Source organism: Macrosteles quadrilineatus, unplaced genomic scaffold, assembly GCF_028750875.1.
Source record: "Macrosteles quadrilineatus isolate MER2022 unplaced genomic scaffold, UCM_ALF_1.0 Scaffold_36__1_contigs__length_1205136, whole genome shotgun sequence".
NCBI lineage: Eukaryota > Metazoa > Arthropoda > Insecta > Hemiptera > Cicadellidae > Macrosteles > Macrosteles quadrilineatus.
This window is the reverse complement of record NW_026542629.1, coordinates 1173143-1197200: the sequence shown is the minus strand read 5'-3', so window position 1 is coordinate 1197200 and position 24058 is coordinate 1173143. Positions and strand designations below refer to the sequence as shown.

Below are 24058 nucleotides of genomic sequence, written 5' to 3'. Positions count from 1 at the left end.
ACGACGTGAAGGCCGAGAAAGGAGGGTTCAGACCTGGAGACCTCGTGTGGCTACACAATCCCCGAAGGCGTCGTGGATATTCGCCAAATCTCCAGAACTCTTGGGAAGGACCCTATGAAGTTATTTCCCGTCTAAATGACGTCATCTACCGGATTAAGAAGCGACCAAATGGCAAACCCAAAATAGTCCATTTCAACAGGCTTGCACCCTACAAAGGAGATCACGGCCAACAAGATGAACAACAGGTTCGCAACATCTCAACCGAACCAAGAGACGTCGTGCCCGAGAAACGTGGAAAGGCGGAATTGAAACTGTTATATAAGGACCTCTTCACCTTGCCAGTGGATTATGCCTTGGCCCACTGCGTAGCAGAAGACCTGAGAGCGTCGCGAGGTATAGCCACAGTCTTCAGGAAAAAGTTTGGAGGGACTGAAGATCTTGAGCGTCAGAGACCCGCCATTGGCACCACTCTTCACCTGAAGCGCAATGGACAGCATTTGTTCTACCTCGTTACGAAGGAAGCGTCAAGCCAGAAGCCCTCCTACGAATCGTTGAAGAAAAGCCTGCGAGACCTGCGAGACAAGCTTCTTCGGATTGGAATCAAAAAGCTTGCCATTCCAAGACTGGGATGTGGTTACGACGGACTGGAATGGAAGACTGTAAGAAATATGGTGCAGGAACTTTTCGAGGACACTGGCATCGACATTGTGGTCTGCGTATTCAACCCGTGGGGGACCGGAGATATTGGTCCAGAAGATCTCAAGCTTCGAGAGAAATCTGTTCTGGGGCAGAACAGTCTTAAGGAGGGGGTAGTGTTACAAGTCAGGAGCCCCGCGCAACAATAGCCAGGCGCCGTCTCAAAAGGGTTGTTTGTTTACACGGGTTTCTCCTAGCGCACCACTGATAGACAATAGACCCATGTCAACGTACTACCTCAATAGGGGCCCTAGAACCTTCTACACTTCTACGGCGTAAACACCTTTGTCTAGGCTACCAGGGGTCTCCAGAATGTTCCACGGCAAACTTATATAAGGGACCGTCTTCCGGCACACGGCAGTTCAGTTGAGTTGAGTTGAGCCTTCCGAGAATCGTCGCAGCAAGTGCCCGTCGGTGTTAGTGACCAGTGCTAGTGCTAGTGGCAGTGACAGTGTAGTGACAGTGAGAGTAACAGTGTAGTGACTCTAGTGACAGTGTAGTGACAGTGTTGTAACAGAAGTGATAAATCCTGTAAAGGTTAGCTGTAAGTAGAATCATTGTAAATAAGAATAGGCTTTAGCTAGGTTAGATAGGGTTAGTTAGGTGTTAGGTAATTCTAATATATGTAAATATAGAATAATTAGTGTAAATAAATAGTTATTATAAAATCGCCATGTTTTTAATGTAAAGAACCCGTTAAGCCCGCAACAATGGACGATATCTCCCCGTCCCCGTTTGTGTATACCATTACGGGTTGTTTGTATGTGTCGACTTGTCATTTCTTCACGACCGATTAGTTTTATATTAGGTTTAAAGTATTTGTAAAACAGCGTAACACTAATGATATATGATAGACATAAATGCAAGAGTTTATGAAATCTCCATATAAAACATATTATTTTTACAAATGAATAAATATACGATGCAAACAGATAAGAAGTAGTGTACTTACTGTAACTGTCTCGGTAAATGGTGGTCTCTGTTCCTTCTGAAACAGACAACGGGGAGATAAGTAAATTGGAAAAATAACCTCAAACGGGGTTGTAAACGTTCAGTTAAAACATTAGAACAATAGAACTGATGTGGCTCATACATTATTGCATAGTAGGCTGCTACGGGCAAAACAAACTAAACGATCCTGAGGACTCACGCGGCTTTAATTTTATGGTTTGAAATTTTCTTCATAAATATCCTGCCAAGACCAAGCTGTAACCTGGCAGTACACAGAACAGGCGGTATGTTTAATAAACAAAAACAAATTATGCCAGTGGCCCAAAAGTAAACACATTTTTTTATTTCAATGCAACAGAACTGTCCAAAACTTCCAAACCAGATATTAGTTATTAGTAAAATATTCGGGCCAGATTCATTTGTGTATTATGATAATATGTTATGATTCATAACGTTTCTGTTATAATGTCTGTGTGGCAGTAACAAAACAACAACATTTAAACACGGATACAGATGGAACGTTCGGATGTTTCATTTACAGGACCGGATGAGAATGGAAGTACAGTATATTGATGATAAAGCTGCAGACCGTACCAAATAAAATCTCAGATTCGGAATCCTGTCCCTGTTTCGGTTCAAATAACAATTTACTGTAACAAAGGGATCGCGGCGTGGCGCGGCATTGTGCTGTTCCCAGGACTGATTGTTACACCCTACGGTACAATACACACTATACACTATACACTATACAGTATACAGTATACTGTACAACTCCCACACAACCCGAGGCCAGCGATACACCTCCACTCACTCACTTCCGGGGTGGAGGTGTATCGCGGGATTTCATTATCAGTTTCCACTAGTCAGCACTCAGCACCTCGATCCTAGGCCTACTATCCCTTCAATCTGATTATTATTTGATGATAAAATACTATACCCCCGTCGTCGCAGTAAACCTCCAGACCTAAAAGTGACTTTCCATTTCTCTGAACGGGTTTTGACAAAAATACATGGTGTTTATGATTCAACAGATTATAATAAATGCATTGACCTCACAAGTGAACAAATACTGATAAACATTATATTAATGGAAAGAAAATTTCTTAATTTTTTAAAAAGGTCCCGATGTTCCGTAAATTAAAATTAGTCACGAAATATGTTTCTAATCTGTATAGTAAATAGACCTTAATATCATAACAATTAACGGGAACTTGGGTTTGCTGCTACAGGGAATGAACATTGTTTTAAGAATAATTTTAACAGTATGGTATGAGATATCGGTCAAATTATATCAAAATATATCCATAAACAAGAAAACTACAACTGTTTACTTTTACTCCATAAAAATAACACGGAGATTTTAAATGAACAGTTTTTTGTTCCCTTTTCCCCGTTACGCCCCCACCTTTAACACTTCAAACTGTAAAAATTGGAAACCCCCATGTTTTTGATTTTCAAACCCCCCATAACACGCCGATCATATAACCCAGACCTGCTGGTTCGCGAACTCATCCAAGTGTATACACGACAGCCCCGCACATTATGTCAAATGTAGTCACAATCGTACAAAAACTACTCGAGTTATCGCTTTAACGGACACTGTTACACATAAATAAATATTTTAAATAGTGTTTTTGGCCTCCTGGGACATAAAAATAAAATAAAAACAAAACAAATCGGTCACTGGTCAAGCTTGCGTATGTGACAAAATACTTTAACGATACATTGTCCTCAGATCACCTCGCCGACAAAGGCGGCATTGAAACATACAATTTAGGCTACTCATATATACAGGGTGTTCATTTGAAAACTTTCCATATCTGTTGTGTGCAAAGGTAAGGCTTTTAACACTTGTTTGTTCTCATTTCCCCCTAATTTGGACATGCCAAATCCAATAAAATTATTTTCAATTTTGAAAAATGCCCCAAAAGGGCCCATTTTGGGGGGTAGGGGTGCTTTTTGAGAAATTTTCAAATGTAAACATGGGTTGTGTGATACATCAATTTAAAGCTCTAATCACCCCGATCATTTTGGTGCAAAAAAAGTTTAATTATCTTTAACCGTATTTACAGGGTGGGTCAAAACGTTTTAAAAAAGGACTTTGAAGTTAAGTACCGTATTACCCTAACTACTGAACGGAACAGCGCCAAATTTCTTTCCAAGCTTATTCTTGAGCTACTCTTTAAGATGACTTGTAGTAAGGGCATTTTCCAAGTTATTTTCTAATTTTTAAAAAATCTCAAATTTTAAGAATAAAAGAAAGCTGAAAACTCAAAATTCTTAAATAGCAAGGTATAACAAATTTCATACCACGTGAAAGGTCCTTTTTTAACAAACATTTTATGTATTTAAGTTTTCTTTCTATCTCTTACCGTTTAAAAATTGCAGTAGAAAAACATAATTTTCTGTGGTAAAATTGCAACTAGTTTTCTAATAAAACAGCCAAAATTCGTCTCTAGACACATTAAATGGTGCAATAACTGAAGGAAACAATTCATAATTATTTTAAGGCAGATAGGCAAACAAGTCATTACGTTTTACTTTGTGAGAAACAAGTTTTATAGCTGATGAGAAAAACCCAAGCGTGGGCCGCTTTCTGTAGTACCATTGACTAGTCAATGGTAGTACTAATTTCAAAAGTACCATTTCCTGTAGTACCTAATCAAATATGGTGTAAACTTAAAAAAATATACTTTATTTTACTTATTGGTCATAACAAAAGTGTTCCAGGATAACTGCAAAGTGTTTAACAATAGATATCCAGGTATAACCTTGAGTCATATGGCTGTAAATGATTTAGTTAGGAAGTTTTCTGAAACTGGCTCAGTTACCAATGAGAAAAGAACAGGATGAGGGGTCCAAGATGAATTCTGACACACGTAAAAGTAGTCGATCAATTTGTTATGAATCCTATTCAGTGTTATGAATTGTTTCCTTCAGTTATTGCACCATTTAATGTGTCTAGAGACGAATTTTGGCTGTTTTATTAGAAAACTAGTTGCAATTTTACCACAGAAAATTATGTTTTTCTACTGCAATTTTTAAACGGTAAGAGATAGAAAGAAAACTTAAATACATAAAATGTTTGTTAAAAAAGGACCTTTCACGTGGTATGAAATTTGTTATACCTTGCTATTTAAGAATTTTGAGTTTTCAGCTTTCTTTTATTCTTAAAATTTGAGATTTTTTAAAAATTAGAAAATAACTTGGAAAATGCCCTTACTACAAGTTATCTTAAAGAGTAGCTCAAGAATAAGCTTGGAAAGAAATTTGGCGCTGTTCCGTTCAGTAGTTAGGGTAATACGGTACTTAACTTCAAAGTCCTTTTTTAAAACGTTTTGACCCACCCTGTAAATACGGTTAAAGATAATTAAACTTTTTTTGCACCAAAATGATCGGGGTGATTAGAGCTTTAAATTGATGTATCACACAACCCATGTTTACATTTGAAAATTTCTCAAAAAGCACCCCTACCCCCCAAATTGGGCCCTTTTGGGGCATTTTTCAAAATTGAAAATAATTTTATTGGATTTGGCATGTCCAAATTAGGGGGAAATGAGAACAAACAAGTGTTAAAAGCCTTACCTTTGCACACAACAGATATGGAAAGTTTTCAAATGAACACCCTGTATTATTCAAGCTATGTGGAATACAACATAATTATCATGTTTTATGTTAAAGATTTTCTTGCAAAGTTACAATAAATAAGTAAATTTTAATCAGAAAAATATTAAAATTGACTCCGAGGAAATTTCCATGTCCATCCCCTTAAACAGTTTATTTCACAATTATTAATAATCTGAATATTGATGCATAAAATGCTAGTTTGCTCGAGGAAGTTCAAAGTTAATAACGTTAGGATATGAGCCAGCAATTCTTTCCGTAAATATTTAACGAGTAACAGTTTAATTGGCAAACTCTCCGTTATTAAAAGTTGGATATAACTTTCCATTGATTTTCCTTGTCCTGTCGTTGGCCGAAGATAAAATAAATGTCCAATACGTTTCAAGGTCCTCTTAGATAGATAGGTATGCAGTAATACGAGTCCCAACTTCTGGGCTCAGATGTGCCTTTCACGATAAAATATGACAATTTAAATAATAATATCGACTTGTATGACAGCTGTACAAGGCGTAAATGTTGATAATACTAATATTGTAATGCTGCATTCTAGCATTTAAAACAATAATTCTACATCAACAACAGCCGATAGGAAGTTTGGTAACCAATCGATTATCACATGAGTACTCTCAAAATAATAGATTTTAACTGCGTCTAAATACCTGGCAGAATGCAATTAAGGCTTTCATAATAATCGCATTCAAAAAGAAATTAATTTGAAATTGAATCTAGTTTCACAAAGGGGCTGCACTTTCGTTATGCGGTTTAAAGCAAAATGTAATTTACACAAGGATATTGTAAACTATATCAAATGGACATCATTGCTGTCTTCATACTTCTGAAAATATCGATGGTAAACCATTTTTAATGATTACTCTATTTTCGTACTGTGCTTACAGATGAATATTTTGTTTCGTTCAATGACATAAATGTGACCACTGACGATCAAACACAAAAGAAAGCATCGTCGTAAACACAAGTATATCTCAACGTACGTTATCTAGCTAGTCTAGTGGTCGGCCATCTTGACTTCTATGTGGAGCTTTACTATGATTTGTTAGGTAACACGAAAGCCAGCTAAGGCCAAGCACCGAGCACGTATCACGCACCGCGAGAATTACATGGTGCGAAGTTGTATTTCACAAGCGGCGAGGTTTGGGGCGTTTGGGCGTACTTTTACCATCTACCAACGAACAAGTTGTCCACATGTCCTAACCTACTTTTGATTCATTTGATATACTTTCGTGATGAACGATTTATTTTCAGGCCGAGGTTGGAATATATTCATCGTGCCAAGCAAATTGGACACACCAAATCTGAATTGTAGATAAAGGCAAGGTAAATGTTGAGATATGTTATTTTACGTGGAAATAGTTAGATACTTTAGAGTACAGTGAAAACAATATGAAAATAACATCAAGCTATTCAAGTTTTAAATTGGTAGCAAACTCTTCAAATATCATTCTATTGATTTCACTAATTTTAATTACAGTTTTAATTAAATTTCACAATTTGAACTTATGTCAGAAATACAATTTTACTCGTAATAAAAACATGAAATTTATGTTATCAAATTACATTTCCAATTTTAAAAGTTTAACCAATGGCTATTGGATACTATAGTTTAACATGAATACAAATGTTAGTTAAACTTATATTTGTTCGTTATAAGAAGAAGAAGACTCAGGATAGACTGAAAATAGTACTGGTAGTTTGAAAAGAAACCCCGCATATCAGATCGATATAATAAAGTTAGCATAACGGTCGATTGTAGCGATATTGAAAGCACAAGTTGCGCTATCGTTGCAACTCGGAATCAGCACAACGTTCATAAAAACTCTTCAAACTTTTCCAGGAGAGCAAATTTTGTCGCCAACTTTCCAGACTACTGGCGTCAGAGCTAGGTCGACCTGGATACGAAATGCACAGCTTTAAATTGACTTTTAAAAATTGGAAACCCTGAAGTTGACTCATACAAATATTTGTTGTAAAAGAGAACAACAAAATCAAAGCGCCCAAAACGTGATTACTTTATTTTAGACAATTTTAATGCGGTTCTAAAAAAATCTTTTAACACCAAATTTATTACTGTATAAGTGTTTCGATTGGATAGTCCAATAAGGCTATATTGCTATGTATGGCTATATTAAGATTCACGTTTAAAATGCAATCAATTTTATAAAGAGTCTACTCTACAGTATAACGACATTCAAAGCCAACCTTAAATAATACCCGTCCTGGTATACATGAAAGATGTGATTTAACTGCCTGGGATAGCCCCTCAGCTGCAGGTAATGGAACAGAAATGATTCACCACCGTCGATCAACTACAGATTATTGCATGCGGAGGTAAGGATATGTTTCGCCACGTCGTTGGCATTATCAACTACTGTAGTCGATCCAAAGTTCAGCCCATAAAAAATTAACTCACATGTTTTTTTTTTTGTATGTGTGTTATGTTTTAGCAAGTGTTTAGTTTTATCATTGACGATTGGTGAGTATATCTTAGATAATTGTGTCAAGGACTATGCATTATTCGAGTATTCAATGAATGAGGTAGTCAACACGGCATTGCAGCATCTATCTACAGGAGAATGTGAGATGCCCCAGGTATGAGACCACCTGTCGGCCTTGCCGCTGGATACATACATTACATTACCATTACGTTATATGTGAAGCAACATCACAAGCCTTGGACCAGTCACTGTGGACCGGTCACTCAACACTCAAGGCCAATCATCAATCAGGTATAAGCAACTGTGCTGAGGATAACATAGACGACACAAGGGAACTTTACTAGTCTATCACAGCAAATTGAATGGATACCGACCCTATGTTGAACAATGGGAAAAATGAAAATCGAATCATCCAGCACAGGCAACCAAGTTTTGTTCTTTTATAGAATGTCCAGTATTGTAGAGGATTGCATATGGTTAGGCCTCGTATGTACAAATAAGGGAATCGTAGATTTGTCTATTGCTGGGAATTTTTAGCAAGTGTGTAATGCATTAAAATTTAAACTGGTCTAAAAACACAATCGAGCAATCTTAATGATCGACTAATTTCAATAGGAATCCCTTGTAAAACAATGCTGTTCAATACTGAAGTAGCTTTAATAACTGTTGCGTTATTATAAATAGGGGAGCGTTTTAAGAAATATAGACTATGGTTTAGATATAAAACAGACGAAAGTATAACAAGAATCAGCCACAAGCAAATGTAGAGATGGCCCACTTGATAAACCTGGGATCAATGCAGAACCAACCTAGCTAGGCAGGACTATATCTCTACTTCGGCATTGCTCCTCAAACCAACTCTGCAGATGAACTATCACAACTATCCAGCAGAGAGGTGGAATCACGACCGAATTAAGCAAGCAAAACTAAATGAGCCAATGAATGAAAGATAAGCAATACTTTGAGGCGTTTTGGATCGTCCAAACGTTATGATGGCAGTGGCATATCGTGTAAATTACATTTCCATTTAAAATGTGCCGATTAAATGTTGATAAAGCTATCTCAAGGAAATAACAAATGAGGCAATTAATTCTTAAAAACATAGATTCGAACAGAAGTTGTGAGATAAGGGTTTAAAGTAATCAGAAGACCGACCGTAGTTTGATTGAGATGTTTTACATCATAAGAGTAAGGTACAATAACGCATTTTACTATGGATGACTTAAAACGGACAGTTCATGCAACGTTATGTTTTCATTTTCACCAGAAAATATCTATTTTGTATTTTATTTAAGGGATAAATTAATTTTCCATGGCCCCTAAGCCACATTATCCTCACAGAACATTATCCCCTGTTAATGTTTTGTGTAATATAATTATGATTGCAATAAATACTCAGTTAATTTTAACTAATATTTTCAAAAAAATATTTTAAGTTTTGTGGTTTTGATTCAGGGTGTCCACAGAAAATTTGTCATTAATTTCCATGACTATCCATGACCATTTATCAATGATTTCCATGACTCACTAACTTTACTCGAACATTATAATATAACATGCACACACGAATATTACTGCCTGGATAGGTTTTTTCACAGAAAATACTGAAATATGTATTAACAGATAACAATGAAGTACAATAGGTACAACAATGAACTAATAGAAACACAAAACTCATAAACTAATTCAACTTTTATAAATTTAATTGTCGTACATTTGCGAAACATTCTGAAAAATGCTACAATATTCAGGGTTACAGCTGCCTAGAGTATTAAAAAGTCCCTTCAAATCCACCCATCATTGGGGATTTCCATGACTTTTTGCCATTTCCATGACTTTCAATGACCAGAATTTTTTTCCATGACTTTCCATGACTATCCCTGACTTTCCACAATGTGGACACCCTGTGATTGTAACGGTTCTAAATGTTACCTAATATTTTTTTTAACTGAGCTGACTGACGTATACTGGAGAACACACACAAGCACGACAATAAATAGGTTGATAATACATAATAGGCTGAAGTTACTTACAATTGTTACGGAGGGTTGTTCGATGCCGTTGAGAGGTAGAGTGGCAGGTGGCGGGGAGAAGGGTGGTCCAGGCACTACGGGAGCTTCTTTACCAGCTTCCGCCGCCTTCAGAGGACCAGCAGCCTCGCCGTTCTGGGCGAACTGTGTGGCGTACGGCGACGGCGTCATGCCTGTCTGCACCATATGCTGCAACAAGAGACAAGAGTCAGCTACAACAGGTAACATATATATGTACCTTAACATCTAGATATTTAGGGCATTCTCTTGTCAGAAGAGGACCAAAAGGCAGAAATCAGCAACAAGTAAAATACTGCAGAGGATAACATCGTCATCCAAGGATCCGAGACCTTGTCTTGTAAGAAAAGTTTACACTACGGGTATGCCATATTTCGCATACTTTGTTTGTTTCCTTATTTCGCATCCTAGAACGCTAGGATCTAATCAGAAACCGTAAACCATTTCTGTTAAGTTAAGGGAGTATTGGGAGTATATGTTTTAATATACAACCATATAGTACTTAATTAACGCGAAACCCGTTCCCCAGTCTGACAAACAGAGTAACAAAGGTCAGTACGAGTGTCGCAATGGAGGAAACCCATTGAAACCTACACGAGACACGTAGGAAACATTACACCTGAGATAATTGTGGTTTTGGTGGTAATGGCAAGTGTGGTAATGATACACTACAGTTCATTGCAATACAAGGCCCGGACCCTGACTGTATTGTTGTCGGTCTCGAGTACTGCGAATGTGGGTGTAGCACAGAGATAATGTCCCTGGTGGGCCTAAAGGACTAATTCACACAGGTACTCCGGACTCGTTTTGTTTTCTTGATATTTTTATTCTATTCACTTTGTTATAATGTTTAAGTGTATATCTCTAGTAATATTTGCTAAGGCATTACTGCGTTTTCCAGGGTAGGGGATGTACGAACATCAATTGGTAATGAGCGAGATACAGAAACATCAAATTATATTGCCGATCTTCAAGTACCACGTACACTATTGAGATTGGAATCTCAATACTGTAGTAGTATACTTTATAATATGTTATATAATCTTATGTTGTTATGTGACTTTGTGTAATATAATCTTTGACAAGTCTACATATTTTGACCCAGCGGATTAAACTACAAGATCGTGAGAAAATATTTATTTACATATAATAGAAGATGTACTAAGTTTTGACACTTATAACTAGTTCAAATGCGCTACGCCTATTTTTCATAGTCTGGGACGGAACCCTAAACAAAATTGTTAATCGGCTAAAAGACAATGACAATCACTGAAATAGAGTGTACACTGTTCCTATGGTAAATTTGAACTGACACAGTCTAGTATTTTTGCGTAACGACGGGGTGAACGTTTGAAGTTTTGGCTCATTTTGTATAATACAAATGTATTATTATGGTATTGTTGCGACTCATTGTTAATTAAGATATAACACTTATATAAATAAGATCAGTTCTGAGTAGTATTTGTAGTTCTTAGCAACAAGTATGGCGTATACAAAAGACACAAATTCCAGTGTTCGTGGGGAACGTTGGTGGGAAATCACTAGCACAAACAGGAGATTCATACACGGATAGACAAAAGCAAGTCTGTGAAAATAGGTGTAATTTTGTTACAAAAATTTTCTCAATTTAACTTAAAAGCAAGTACGATCTTATGGCGGACTGAAAACGAAACGCTGATGATGAACAACATGTTGAAAGATTGAACGTGTTATTTCATGACAAAAAGTAAGCGAGGGCCCACGGGAGCGTTATAACATGTGCGTACACCTGGCTCCTTACTGTGTTGTGGAGGGGAGGGGGGGGGGTTATCATCACCACGAAACACGGAGCACATGAAAAGAGTCCGAAATTTTAATCCCCAAAAAGGTTCACTAATCTTAAGCATGGAAAGAGCCCGGGTCTCCACAGGTACCTGAGGAGGAGGACGCTAACTCGTGTTCTGCAATTGTGTTGTGTTTGGTTGGGTTAGGTTAGGTTAGGTTAGGTTAGGTTAGTTTAGTTTAGGTTAGGTTAGGTAAACAGACTATATCTTTTAGTAATGTAAATATCTTTTAATAATCTATATTTTAATAATGTATCTTTTAACACGTTGGGTGCTGATGACGGGAATTCCCGCAATTGCTTAACATTGAAATAAATGCAACTTTTATGTTCAAACATGTCGACAGCACGAATAGTGTTAACAGTGTATCTTTTAATATTGTAAATAAATTCATGTATTTCAATTGTGTTATTGGTTCTTTCTCCTTTGAAGACTCGTTGTGAAAGTTCTAGGAAGAGCCCGGGCTCTTTTCGCACCGTCCTGGGAGGGACCTTGGAGGTCCGGGCGCTTTTCAAGCGTCTGCCTGAGTTTTTGGGCTCTTTTCATGTGCGCCCACGAAACATTGGGTTGTGAATTAACACTCTTCCCCATATTGGTTGGCCTATAACAATGATCAATATCGCATAGCATTATTTAAATGTCTGGAGAAATATGTTTCCATGTGCGAATAAAAGTAGATAAATTAAACTTTTAGGGAGCCCTACTAATACTATAGGTAGGGAAGTATGGAATTGTGTTTGCGTCTATTACTTCATTAACGTTAAGTACTGGATCGTTTGGGATGAAATTTACAGGGAAACCCAATAAACCCGAGGTAGCATGGGTATGTTTTTGAAGGATTTCGCAGTAGCCGTGTTATTTTTATGAATACACAGATTGATAAATTGATATCAGTTGAACACATGCCCTTGAAAATTGCCATCCACCGACGAGATGGTTCGCGTTACCTGACATTTATCAATGCTTTGTGCGGTAAATTACCTGTTTATAAAGTTTTAAACGTCAAATTTGTGTTGCCGTTTCTTTATTCTAACCCACGTATATTTAAAAACACATTGAACCATCCAGATAATCCACCATCGCATGCCACAGACTAATATCAAGTCCTCAAGCGGTGTACCTCTTGCCGAAATTATTAGAAGATTATACATATTTTTCCTCAAATCTATGTTAAACCACGTTTAAGCTGTCCACCATATCGGGGTCCAGGAGCTGTAAACTGATCAGACACGCAGACACTGTGGCAAGCTGGGTACTCTACAGACAACTGTGACTAATCTGGTATTACACGTCCAGTAGTACCTAACGACCAACAAGAGAGCTAACTGACAAGGTTCAGTGTCACCACGCGGAAAATAATCGATTACTATATTAGGACATTGTAATAATTAATATTGTAATTTAATTTGAACAGATAAAGAGTACTTCTTATCCTACTGTATTGTTAAGTCTCGTGCCTGGTTTATATAATGCTGAAATGATGATGCTAATTGATGATGCTAAATTGCAGAGTGTGCGATTGTCGCTCAATTGTGTTCACTTAATTTTATAAAGTAGAATTTACTGACTGTGCAAGTAACAGTCGATCTCCTTTCATGTTTAACAACTACTTTGAACAGCCGAAACAATAATACAGTACATTAGTAATGTACCTACTGATATTACATATGACACAACACAACAGCAGGTAAGAGCCATGTGGTGAGGGTGGAGGCACCGGATACTGATCTGTCAGCCGTCTCCCTGATTGGTCACATCAATCGTGATTGCTGCTGATTGGATAATAGCGTCGGTGAGGAAGCAAGCGATTGACGCAAGTGGTGCAAGTACTTGAACATGAGGAGCAGTCGCCACAACAGCACACGGCGCGGCGCTGCTTTACGGATAAGTTCAATGTTATGAATAGTTATTAACGATTAAATAAAGTGTGACGTTAGCGAGACCTGATAAACGTTTCAACTTTATTAAGCATGACGAAGAATTCAAAGAAAATAACATATTTATTTTGATATTTGATGAACCGAAGCTATGAACTTGGCAGAGAGTTGGTAACTGTTATCATTCAATGGCAGCGGCGATAGTAAATGCAAATGATGCAGTTAACGCCTCGCGCCCAAATACCACACCCTCTCACAACGTTACACGACCGACATTGTTCACTGGGTACGAGGGCTTATGAACTAGTGTAAACTACAGTCAATGCAAGTGAAGTTGTTGGCTGATATTTATCTTCTCTTAATCTTCAAATAATTTCAAAATGAGTAAAAATACTGAACGAAGTACGACGTGGAAACAACGTTGTATACAGTAGGGTTAAGTTATGAGCATCACATAAAATAATACAAAAAATAGCGTCTGGTTCACGAGGCAATGTACACAGCCCCGTAATGTGTACCAACTTAGCCTATACTTATCCACCAAGTACCAACTTAAAATCAATACCACAAAAATAATGCCTTCTTAAGATCGTTATATATTACAGTAACACCGGTTCCAATATACTGAATGAATGGACAATTTGCAATCAAATTATAGAAGATGCTTTGCATATAACATGTTCTGAAAATCTAAGCACATTTCGTTTCAAACTTCTTGAAGTATCGCCTCGTTGACAAAAAGTTTGAATCTTATCTAGACTTGTTTTCTGGTTGGCTTACATTAATGTGTCTCTTGCATGATCATAAAGCTATCTTTTATCACTCATTCATCCCCACTGTTTTGTTTATAGAGCTAGGACAGATAAGTAAGATAAGTAAGGAACTAGTCACTCAACCTAACCTCATGTTACTCGTGTGACATGGCTTCGGAGAATTAATCAAAATACAGTAAATTTATGAACAGGAGTGATAGTAGAGGTTTCGCCCAAGGCAAAAACATTGAATATTGGATACTGACTGCTGTGTTAATAGTAAAGGTAAAAAGTGTAGGGCCAAAGAAATAATTCTGAGCCTGCTTTTTAAATACAGTACATTCTTGTAAATGGGCATTATCATTTAGTTAACAAGGGGTGACACGTCATCGAAATAGAAAAAAGAAATACATAATTTGTCTAACTATTTATTTAAACAAGTTTTGAACAAGAAAAACGCAACGAAACGTAAAAATAATTTGTCGTCTTTTAGGATAAACAATAAAAAGAAACAAAGTCAGAGGGTTAATAAACTGAAAACGAAATGTAATTAATTTTACTCCAGTCTCAATTTCACAACACAAAAGAAATAATCTTGGGAAGTGACATAAAAGAACCATTGAGGTTTTCCCAAATGGACAGTTTACTCCAAAGATATCCTCCAACAAGTATTCTAAATACGTAATTACTTCCTTTATTAGATTTTGTTTGTCTGATTAATGAAAATGGATTAAACCGGTTCAACCATAAAATTAGAATCAACAACAAATGCGATGAATTACATCTACATAGGTCACATTAGTTAACTTCTTTCGTATCTTTTAAGATTTAAAGCAATGTTGTGAAATGTGAAGTCGTCGTTAAAGCTAACTACGAACTAACTTATAAGAAATAACGTAAATTAATTACATTATAAAGTGATTTGTTTTACATTGTACACTAAACCAATTGGTATAGACAACGATTTTCTTTTGCCTTAATTAAAACACAAAGCAATACGATTGCTATATATTGTTGTAAAACGATGTTGTATGTGTAACGACAGACAGCCAATGACGATCCATAATCGCTCACCACCGTGTTACATCGACCAATGGCGCGTGAGCTCGCTCTGATTGTACAATCGTTTGGAAACTTATATACTCAGGTTTCCTTGGCACCGTTGAAATTTGAGTCAAAACAAGTTATGTTAACGGTCCTTGATCGAAAATGTCCCTGGCTGAACAACAAACTGATCTCAGTCTGTACCAAGCTTGAAATACGACAAAGTGCAAGCCAGTTTTGGGTTTCGGCCTGCTTGTTGTGTGCGACCAGCATTCAGTGTGGCAAATCCTCGATTTTGGAAGTAGCCTTTCCTGGAGGTGAAAACGGGCAAGTACCCGTAGCTCACGGGGACACTCAAGGGAAACGTAACTTTCCGCAGTGTGAGGGTAACGGTTTGTAGGCACTTATGCAAACCAATCCCTGTCTCTGAGCACGGACGGTATGGTTATCTTGAGTGTGGGGGGTTCTTCCCGGAACCTCAATTGAGTCAAGGGTGTCGCCACCTCTGGTGGATAGGTTCATCCGGGTGGGTCCCACTTCTATACCTGCCTCCTTATGGGAAACCCTGATGGCCTGGCAGTGATGTTGGGTCTGACGGGCAAACGAAGTAGATCGGGTGCTGGGTCCGAGCCCGCCAGGGGTATCTGGGGATCTATCGCTCTGGTTATCTCTGGTTTCCCAGAAACTGGGTAAGGCCTCGATCGGGTAGTGGTGTAAATGGGAGGTTGGGGTTCCCCCGTCAGCGTGCTGACGGTCCCCTTCCTTCTGGCTATGATGGCGGGTTCTGCCTGTCAGGGATTAGATAGGTCCCGAGTGTTGCTTGCACTAAATGCGTCGGGGCGCTCCATTATGGTCCTCTAGGGCTTTGTACCTGGTGGAACCCAGGTGGAGTGACGCTTAAACAAGCAGCCGGAATCCCTGGTTAGGATTGAGGGGCAACCCTCTTTCCGAAGGGTCTGCTTCGGCAGCCGGCGAGCCTGATGACCTTAAGTCATCCGCCCATGATGTGCTAAAGGTTGATGCGTAAGCTTCGGCCTACATCATGGGGCCCGGGTATGTCTCACGATAGGTACCGGGTATGTAGTCAGGGGGCTTCGGCTCTCATGACAAAGAAATAATAATAATAATGTACCAAGCTTGATTGTCTCGACCATTCACTCATCCCTCGCCCTGTGTCTAAAAATAAGAATAGGTGTTGGCGTCGTAATATTCTGATATTATATCAGTTGTAGTATTATTTAGTTACGTAGTAGTAATATTATAATTCAAATAATGTAATTATAAAAAATATGCAATGTTTGGCACCACAACAATAATAATAATACTTAAAAAATTAATGATTAGTCATTGCAATACGCAGATCAAATATTCCCAATAACTTATAAGAAAATGCTGGAGGGCAGCTAACAACAAAGGAGAATGGTCATATAGGGTCCCTGGGGTGGCTCTATTGACCAGTTCCTCTCTCCAATATATGAAATTACTTCCTCCACCACAAGACCCGGTAGACCTAAGCAACGTTTGCGATACATTTTGTCACTTATCAACAGACCATTTATATCAGAAACCGATAGGTCTTACGTCTATGTTGTTTTATACCTGTACAGTGTACAGTCTACACTCGTGTACATACATACAGTATACTACTAACGACGATAAACTGATTCGCACACATTGATCTTAGTTACATCTCGTCACAGCATGTAACGTAGATTCTGTAGCCACGTTTGACTGGATACTAAAAAAAAATATATTTACTATATAGGTGTAAGCCTGCATTATTTTATGCAAACACTTATTTAAAACGATCTTCTAACACGAATCCAAGTTTAAAAATTGACACTTTTAATTATTATATTCCGTAATGTAAAGTAAACACATATATATTCAGTAACTAAAAAATCTAAGTTTCTTTGTATAATTGACAACATTAATGTTTACATTTTCAACTCATGTATTATTTGTTTTCCCTAACCAAACAAAGTCAAAGAAACATATGAGTAGTCGATGATTGTACAAATCCCTAAAACCGTCCAATATAAAACTTTATTTCGTACAAGTATTTGGGACAAAATATTCTTGTTCCTAATAAACTAAACTTTTCACCAAAATGCTGAGCTTACACAGTTTTACATTATGTTTTATCTTTGGTTTTACTATCCTAGAAAAATTTATATAGACGATTTATATTATGAACTCAGTGAATAAACATACATTTATACTGTCAAATAACTATGTCTAAATTACCAATGCATTCAATTACCTTGCGTACAAATTGCACAGTCAGTGCGCACAGGTTGTAGACAACATGAGAACAGTCAGTCGCGTCATAGGTTGTGTTATCAAGTGGAGAGCGAACTCATGATTTGATTCTACATCAATACGTCCACATCTACCACTCGGGTAATACTCAAGAGAGTGAATTACTAAAGAACACCACCCAGTTAAAGTCAGGCATTCCAAACTGATTCACATAAGCCGAACACAAAGGGGATTTAAAGCTCGTTATTTAGGGCTTACTTTACAAGCGGACCAATACAAAGTCTATTTCATCAGCGAAATTCAACACTTCAAATATTACTTTCCAAGATACTTTTCACAATAAATTGTTAAGTAACAAAGGTACTGCAATGATTTGGATCGTAGCATTTTCAAAACACAACATCCATGATCTATTACTATATGTTGTTCATAAAAGGACGTTTGGATTTAAAAAATATAAGCGAATAAAAATATTCTAGCTGATTTCTTTTAGCATTAAACTATGTATCCTCGCGATGTATTTTATATGCAGCCTAATAAAGTAGAATGTCTATTTGTAGCGCATAGTGCTAAGGCAAAAAAGAGTTAGGGTTTATTATTAGATATAAATACAAAAGCAATTTAATCCATTAAACATATTTATCACAAATAATCGGTTGAGGGATTGCACACATTTTCCAATATGGCGCCCAACTATAAAATGTATGATGGAACACACCTTACTTCATGCTTTTTCTTACAACCATTATTTTAAGACGTTTTTATTGTTTAGAGATTGTTTATAAAGCTTCTTATTTTCGAGATAATAAACATTCGAATGTTATATTTTCAAAATGGATAATATGACAGCTAATTTCATAGGTCTTATGGCATCCTTTGTTGTATCACTGTAATTGAATCAAGGCGAGATGCCACTTACCCAGGATGGCACGACACCACAGGAATGGCAAAACCTTTTATTATATTTAGGCCTATTAAATCACGTTAATTAACAATGAATGCAGTACGCAGTACGGTGATAAAAGTTTAAACTCAATTGAAATTGATTGTATTCACAAAGAACGTACATTTTACAATCGATTCGGAGACAAATATTAAGTAAATTCTGGTTAAATGTACCATAGCAAAGAGTATTTTATGTGGCATCAGTATATTTCATGGTTGTATATTGTGTCTTGAATCCAATTACTTGATGAAAACGCATATACCTTGACTCTAATAACTTACGTAACAGAAACTCGACAGCTCAACATACCTGAAAAACAAAAGATCGTAAGTTTTGCGTAGACAATCATCTATAACCTTAAACTAATGTACGTTTGTAAATTCGTTATGTCACGTCGTGATCTGGGAAAGAAGTGGTGTCCTGGCGGTGAATCGGCGAACTACGCTGTCATTTCCTCGGGGAAATCACACGTTTGTGTTGTTTTGCGACAAGCTGAGTGCTGAGTGCTGACCTCACTGCGTTTGACCGATTGTTTTGTCATCGCATTCACATAAGTATTATTACAGCTTGATATTTTCACCTCTAAGCCGACATGTAACTGATTGTGGAGCGATCACGACACTTTGATTTTTAACAATTTAATTTGAGCTAAATAAATTAATGCTAAAAGATTTAAAATATTTTACTTTTGTTTTGAATTGTTAATTTCCATATATGTATGCACAATAACTTCCTATTTATAGTTTGTTGACGATATTTGGAATCGTGTGGTACTTTACTTTAATACTACATACGAGCATATCGATTGTTTACTTATAACCCTTTAAACCTGAGTAGGTAGCTGACCAAAACTAAATTGACTTTCTAAATACAAAAACCTCATTTTTCATTTGTCTCGATTTAAAGCAACATTGAACACATCTTTGAATCAAAACAATATGAAACTATATCCTTGAGCTGTCGCCTTTAACACTTAATTTAGCACACGAAGAGTGTACACGCAAGGTCTAGAAGGAATACTGAATGCTGTTTAGCACATTAATGAAGGATGTGCGTGAAGGTCGACTGATGATAAGACATGAAGGAGGGCCAAGTATAGTCAGCAGGACATAACGCCACTAGCATGCACAAGTTAAAGATGAAGACTCATTTGAAAAATCTATGGGTAAGACTACAAATATTCGATTACTCAGTTCCCAAAAGTAGGCGGTTTCATGGGAAGAAATCCACTCCACTCAACAGCTGAGGTTTTCCGAGACATCAATCAGCTGACAATATACAGGGTGTTTACAAAAGAATGTCGGGATTTTAAATGGTAATTGCGTGGGTATTGTTTTGATGCATCAGTTGCCTTAACTTGAAAGACTACAACACTTTAACAGTGAAGAGGACGCAGTGCGACAGGCACAAGGGCTCAAATCCCAGCAGCTTCGCGCTATACATTATTCAAACTGTTGAAGTGAGCTGCTCTTAGCTCCACTGCTTCTCTCAATAGCACGTTTGCCAAAGTTGAGAAATCTCCTTCTCACAGAGTAAAATATGTTATATACTATAATAATATTTAACTCATGAAAGTTATTTATCTTACGTATATGACTGCAAACCATTCCGCACTTTTAATTGTACATGGAATCCAATATATACAATATTGTATTGTTTTCTTCGCTTAAATGAGTGAACTTAAATTTTTATTTGAGGCAAACTTAGGTCCATTCTTATGTGATTCTTACATGGTTTGGTAAAAGAAAACATAAAACTTGTATCTCGTATATGCGGTTAATACAGAAGAGAATACGATAGACTTTACAATAAATACGTAGATAGTATGAACACAACACCACTTATCGAGCTACTAAGGTAAAAGGTGGGTCGAATCCATTAATGCTGGATGTTCTAATGTAAGCTCGTCTGTAGCTGTTTACAACATTCGCTGGTGTTTACCACAGCGTTAAAGGGTCTGGAAGTAAACTGTGTTTAAAAGCAGACTAGTGTATAAACAAACTGAGTGGAGGCTAAAGGAGGACAAATAGAGTAAATAGCGAGTGTTTCCATCTAGTGTTTACCTGACCTGACTCGTGCTCGTGCAGATACGTTATACCGTGCAGAGTAATCGACAACATGCTATAATAAGATAAACTCTAAACTCATACGAGCAACAAAAATCGTAAAAACCCCATTGCTACAAACAATACAAAAAATAAAAGACAACTGCGGCGGATTAGTTCCTTAGAATTATTATTTTCCGTCCCGATTTCGCAATTATTGCTCATGATCAATGACAATGTTCAAATGTCATGGAGTGAGAAGGGCGATCGTTCAGTAGGGAGGAGTCCAGATTCCGGACAGGTGCCTGTGTAATAGCGGAGGGGGGGGGGGGGGGGTTGCACAACCAAAAATTTGTGTCTCAAAAAGTGAAACTGTCGTGTCGCAACGCGAGGACCCACTTTGATTGTCGTTGTTATTTTGTAGTGTGGGCTTGATAGTAGGGGCCTACTTTCCTCGCAGAAACTTGTAATATCTAGGACATATCGTGCACCGTGATTGTCAAAAGGTAATTTCTGTAATGTTTTATGGAATCACCTCTGTTTATGAATATTAAATAAAGGGATGGTTAACGTCCGTTATTATGTCATTTTCGCGGTAAAGATCAGCCAATAACGCAGTGCGGGCAACGAGCCAAGCAGAGTTGCAGTCTAGTTGCCAAGTCTCGTGCGACGTGCGTAAGCGAAAACAACAACGTGCGTTCTACTGAACACATCACTTGCTGTTGTATCTGGTCTGGGGATCAGGGATCTGCTACAGAACAGGGACACTCTATGTGCCCTCGCGACATCATTAAATCACTGACAGCATCCAGATCGCGATGGAAATAAAAATACGCCGCGAGCTCATATTATATGATTAAAAAATAAAATCCCATTGTATTTTTACATCGTATACACAAGTTGGGAGATGGGTTTAAAGTTAATAACCAAACATCTTAAACGTTCAACTGTACACTTTTAATTTCCACTACTGCAGTATTGTCGCATCACGTTGTGCAGTGTCTCTTCTCTGGTAGCTCGAGCTGCTGCACGCTGGTGGTGGATGATCGCTGGGACTGGTCTCATGTTTTAACGTTTCCCAACTTTATCAGGATTATTATCTTGTCTTGGTTTTAAGTTTTGAAGTCTTAGGTAGTAAAATTATGCACGTATAAAATATTTCAATTGCCTGTCAGTTTAAAGCTGTGGGATACAGGTAAAGTTATATTTCAAATGGTTAAAAATTGTGTTTTCTTTCTTTTTATACATAATATGCTATACTCAAGGTACAGTACATTCTATAAGGTCCAAGAAGCGAAACCATTTTAAACTGAAATGCCCCAGCTGCAGCAAACCTGCAGACTAAGAGAGTTTCCATTTACCTGGTTGGATTTCTACTAAAATATTCCCTAAAAATTGTCAGATTTATTTCCTATTTAAATAGCTACATTTCAATGTAGGTATTCCGAACAAAACATTTTTAATCTGAAAAGAATATGTTACCGTTTATAAATCCCTAAATGGCATATCTTCCAATATGACGGAAAAACCAATAACGTATTTCATTAGAGTAATTCAAAGTGAACAACAACGACATAAAACAGTAAGGGTAATTGTAATCCTTCTTACTGAGAACTCGAAGCAATACTCGCTCTTATCTGCAAGTTAAATTTACGACTTACAAAGTTTGACTTTCTTTCACCAAGTACTTTTGTGATGCAAAAACTGACTGTTGAATGTGGACAATCTGGGTCCAATCGTCAAATAATCGATAGTACATCCATTACTACAATTACTAATGAAATGTATTAGGACTACAGTAAATTGAAACAGTAAATAGACTAAGGCCATTAATTGAGAGATAAATCTTTCTACAAGTGTAATCAATTCACTCTGATGTCATGTGTTTTGGCCGACGAATATTGTATGAGTGCTATTTTAGACATTGTACACGATATCATATCGTACACCTCGACCACATCACCCACACACACACACACACAGTGCGGACCAGTGGTCACTGTTCACTGTTCAGGTCACTAGACTACACTACACCACTACACGTAACTCATCGTCTCAAAGGGCCAAACGTTGGCGCTGCTCCTACTGGGCTCCGGCCAATACTCTACATTAAATCACTTTAAATGCTATTTATCGGGCTTTTAACAATTTCACTTGACGTTAATGAGGGACGGAGCAGCATCGCCGTGTCAACATACATACTTGGGCAGCAGATTATTCATGCGTGCAAAGTGCAATATGTACAGTAAACCGCCTACTCCTGTGCTTCACAGTCCATCAGGTGAAGAGTGCAAGACTTGCCAAACTTAAAACCTTTATTAAAAACTATGTTTCTAAGGTTGAGCATTGTAAACAAAATATTTAACTCAAAATATTATAAACTTAATGATAGTAAATATTCAGATAAAACTATTTTAACCAAATGTAACATACTAACTTTTATCACAGACATGTATGTATAGATAATTTAGAAACAGTTTAACCTAGCGTATCCAGTTTACGATAAGAAGGACTAAATCTTGTTAATACACTGATAGCTACCTTCAGTCGATTACCTGGGATAAAGCATTGACAGAACATAAAATTTGAACAAAGTAAAACAGATTCACCTAATCAGCGACGCTATGTTCGAGGATCAGTCGGCAAATCTTTAGAAAGCAAAATATGTGTTTTAATATTATTAGCTGGCGGGGGCGGGGACAGCGTACGAGTGTTATGACGTCAAAGGAGGCGGAAGTGACTAAATGAATAATGTAGCAGAAGTGAGCGGATATACAGACATAGAACATCAACATTGTGTCTGGCAGCCATGGAAAGTTAGGCCCCGGCCACACGAGGCGGTTTAACCGCGCGAAGTTAAGCCGCGCGAAGTTAAGGGCTTCGACAACACATTGAATCAAATGAGAGTGGCCACACGAGGCGAAGTTTAGCCGCATGTGCGGTTGAGCCGCAACATGTCGTCCCCCGACCGCGCGAAGTTAAGCCGCGTTGGAGGGGATGACACATGTAGTCTTATGAGAGTGGCCACACGATACGGTTCGACCGCGCGGCAGCCGCGCTTATTGGAGATATTCTTCGGACATTTCCAGTGGTTTTTGAGTTTGTTTTGTGTATTTTTTACCGGTTGTGTGGTGTTCAAACAATGTTTGATACATATGAACTCCGAACTATGGTTTCGCATGTGCTCGTAAAAGGTTTGGAACACAAACAATTGTTTTTCCGTTATGAAGGGATGGACCCAATGATTTATGTTAACGTTCCAGATCACCACACGCTTTTAATGCACAAACTAACATTTAAGTGTTTCACCCATGACTAAAAAGAGTGAACCGAACTATGTTTTAATAGAGTACTGATACTGGGAAAACCCAACAGGAAGCGGTTCATCCGCCCCGTGTGGCCAGGCACTTCGCGCGGCTTAACTTCGCGCGAAGATAAGCCGCGCGGCTTAAATTCGCCTCGTGTGGCCGGGGCCTTAGGGAAGCTGAAGAATTGTGAGTGACTGCAGTGGCATACGAGCTTGGAGTTTCAAGATCA

General features: G+C 37.7%; 1 protein-coding gene across 1 annotated transcript in view; it reads right to left on the bottom strand.

Annotated features, from left to right (window-relative positions):
- Window positions 1-1597: 1597 nt before the first annotated feature.
- The window catches only part of LOC129005832 (uncharacterized), a 95200-nt gene continuing 72739 nt past the window's right edge, over window positions 1598-24058 (bottom strand). The window contains exons 2-3 of the mRNA XM_054434844.1: window positions 9758-9943; window positions 1598-1684 (exon numbers count right to left, since the gene is read on the bottom strand). Coding sequence (XP_054290819.1) covers window positions 1598-1684; window positions 9758-9943 — 273 coding nt within the window. The remainder of the gene's footprint in view (window positions 1685-9757; window positions 9944-24058) is intronic.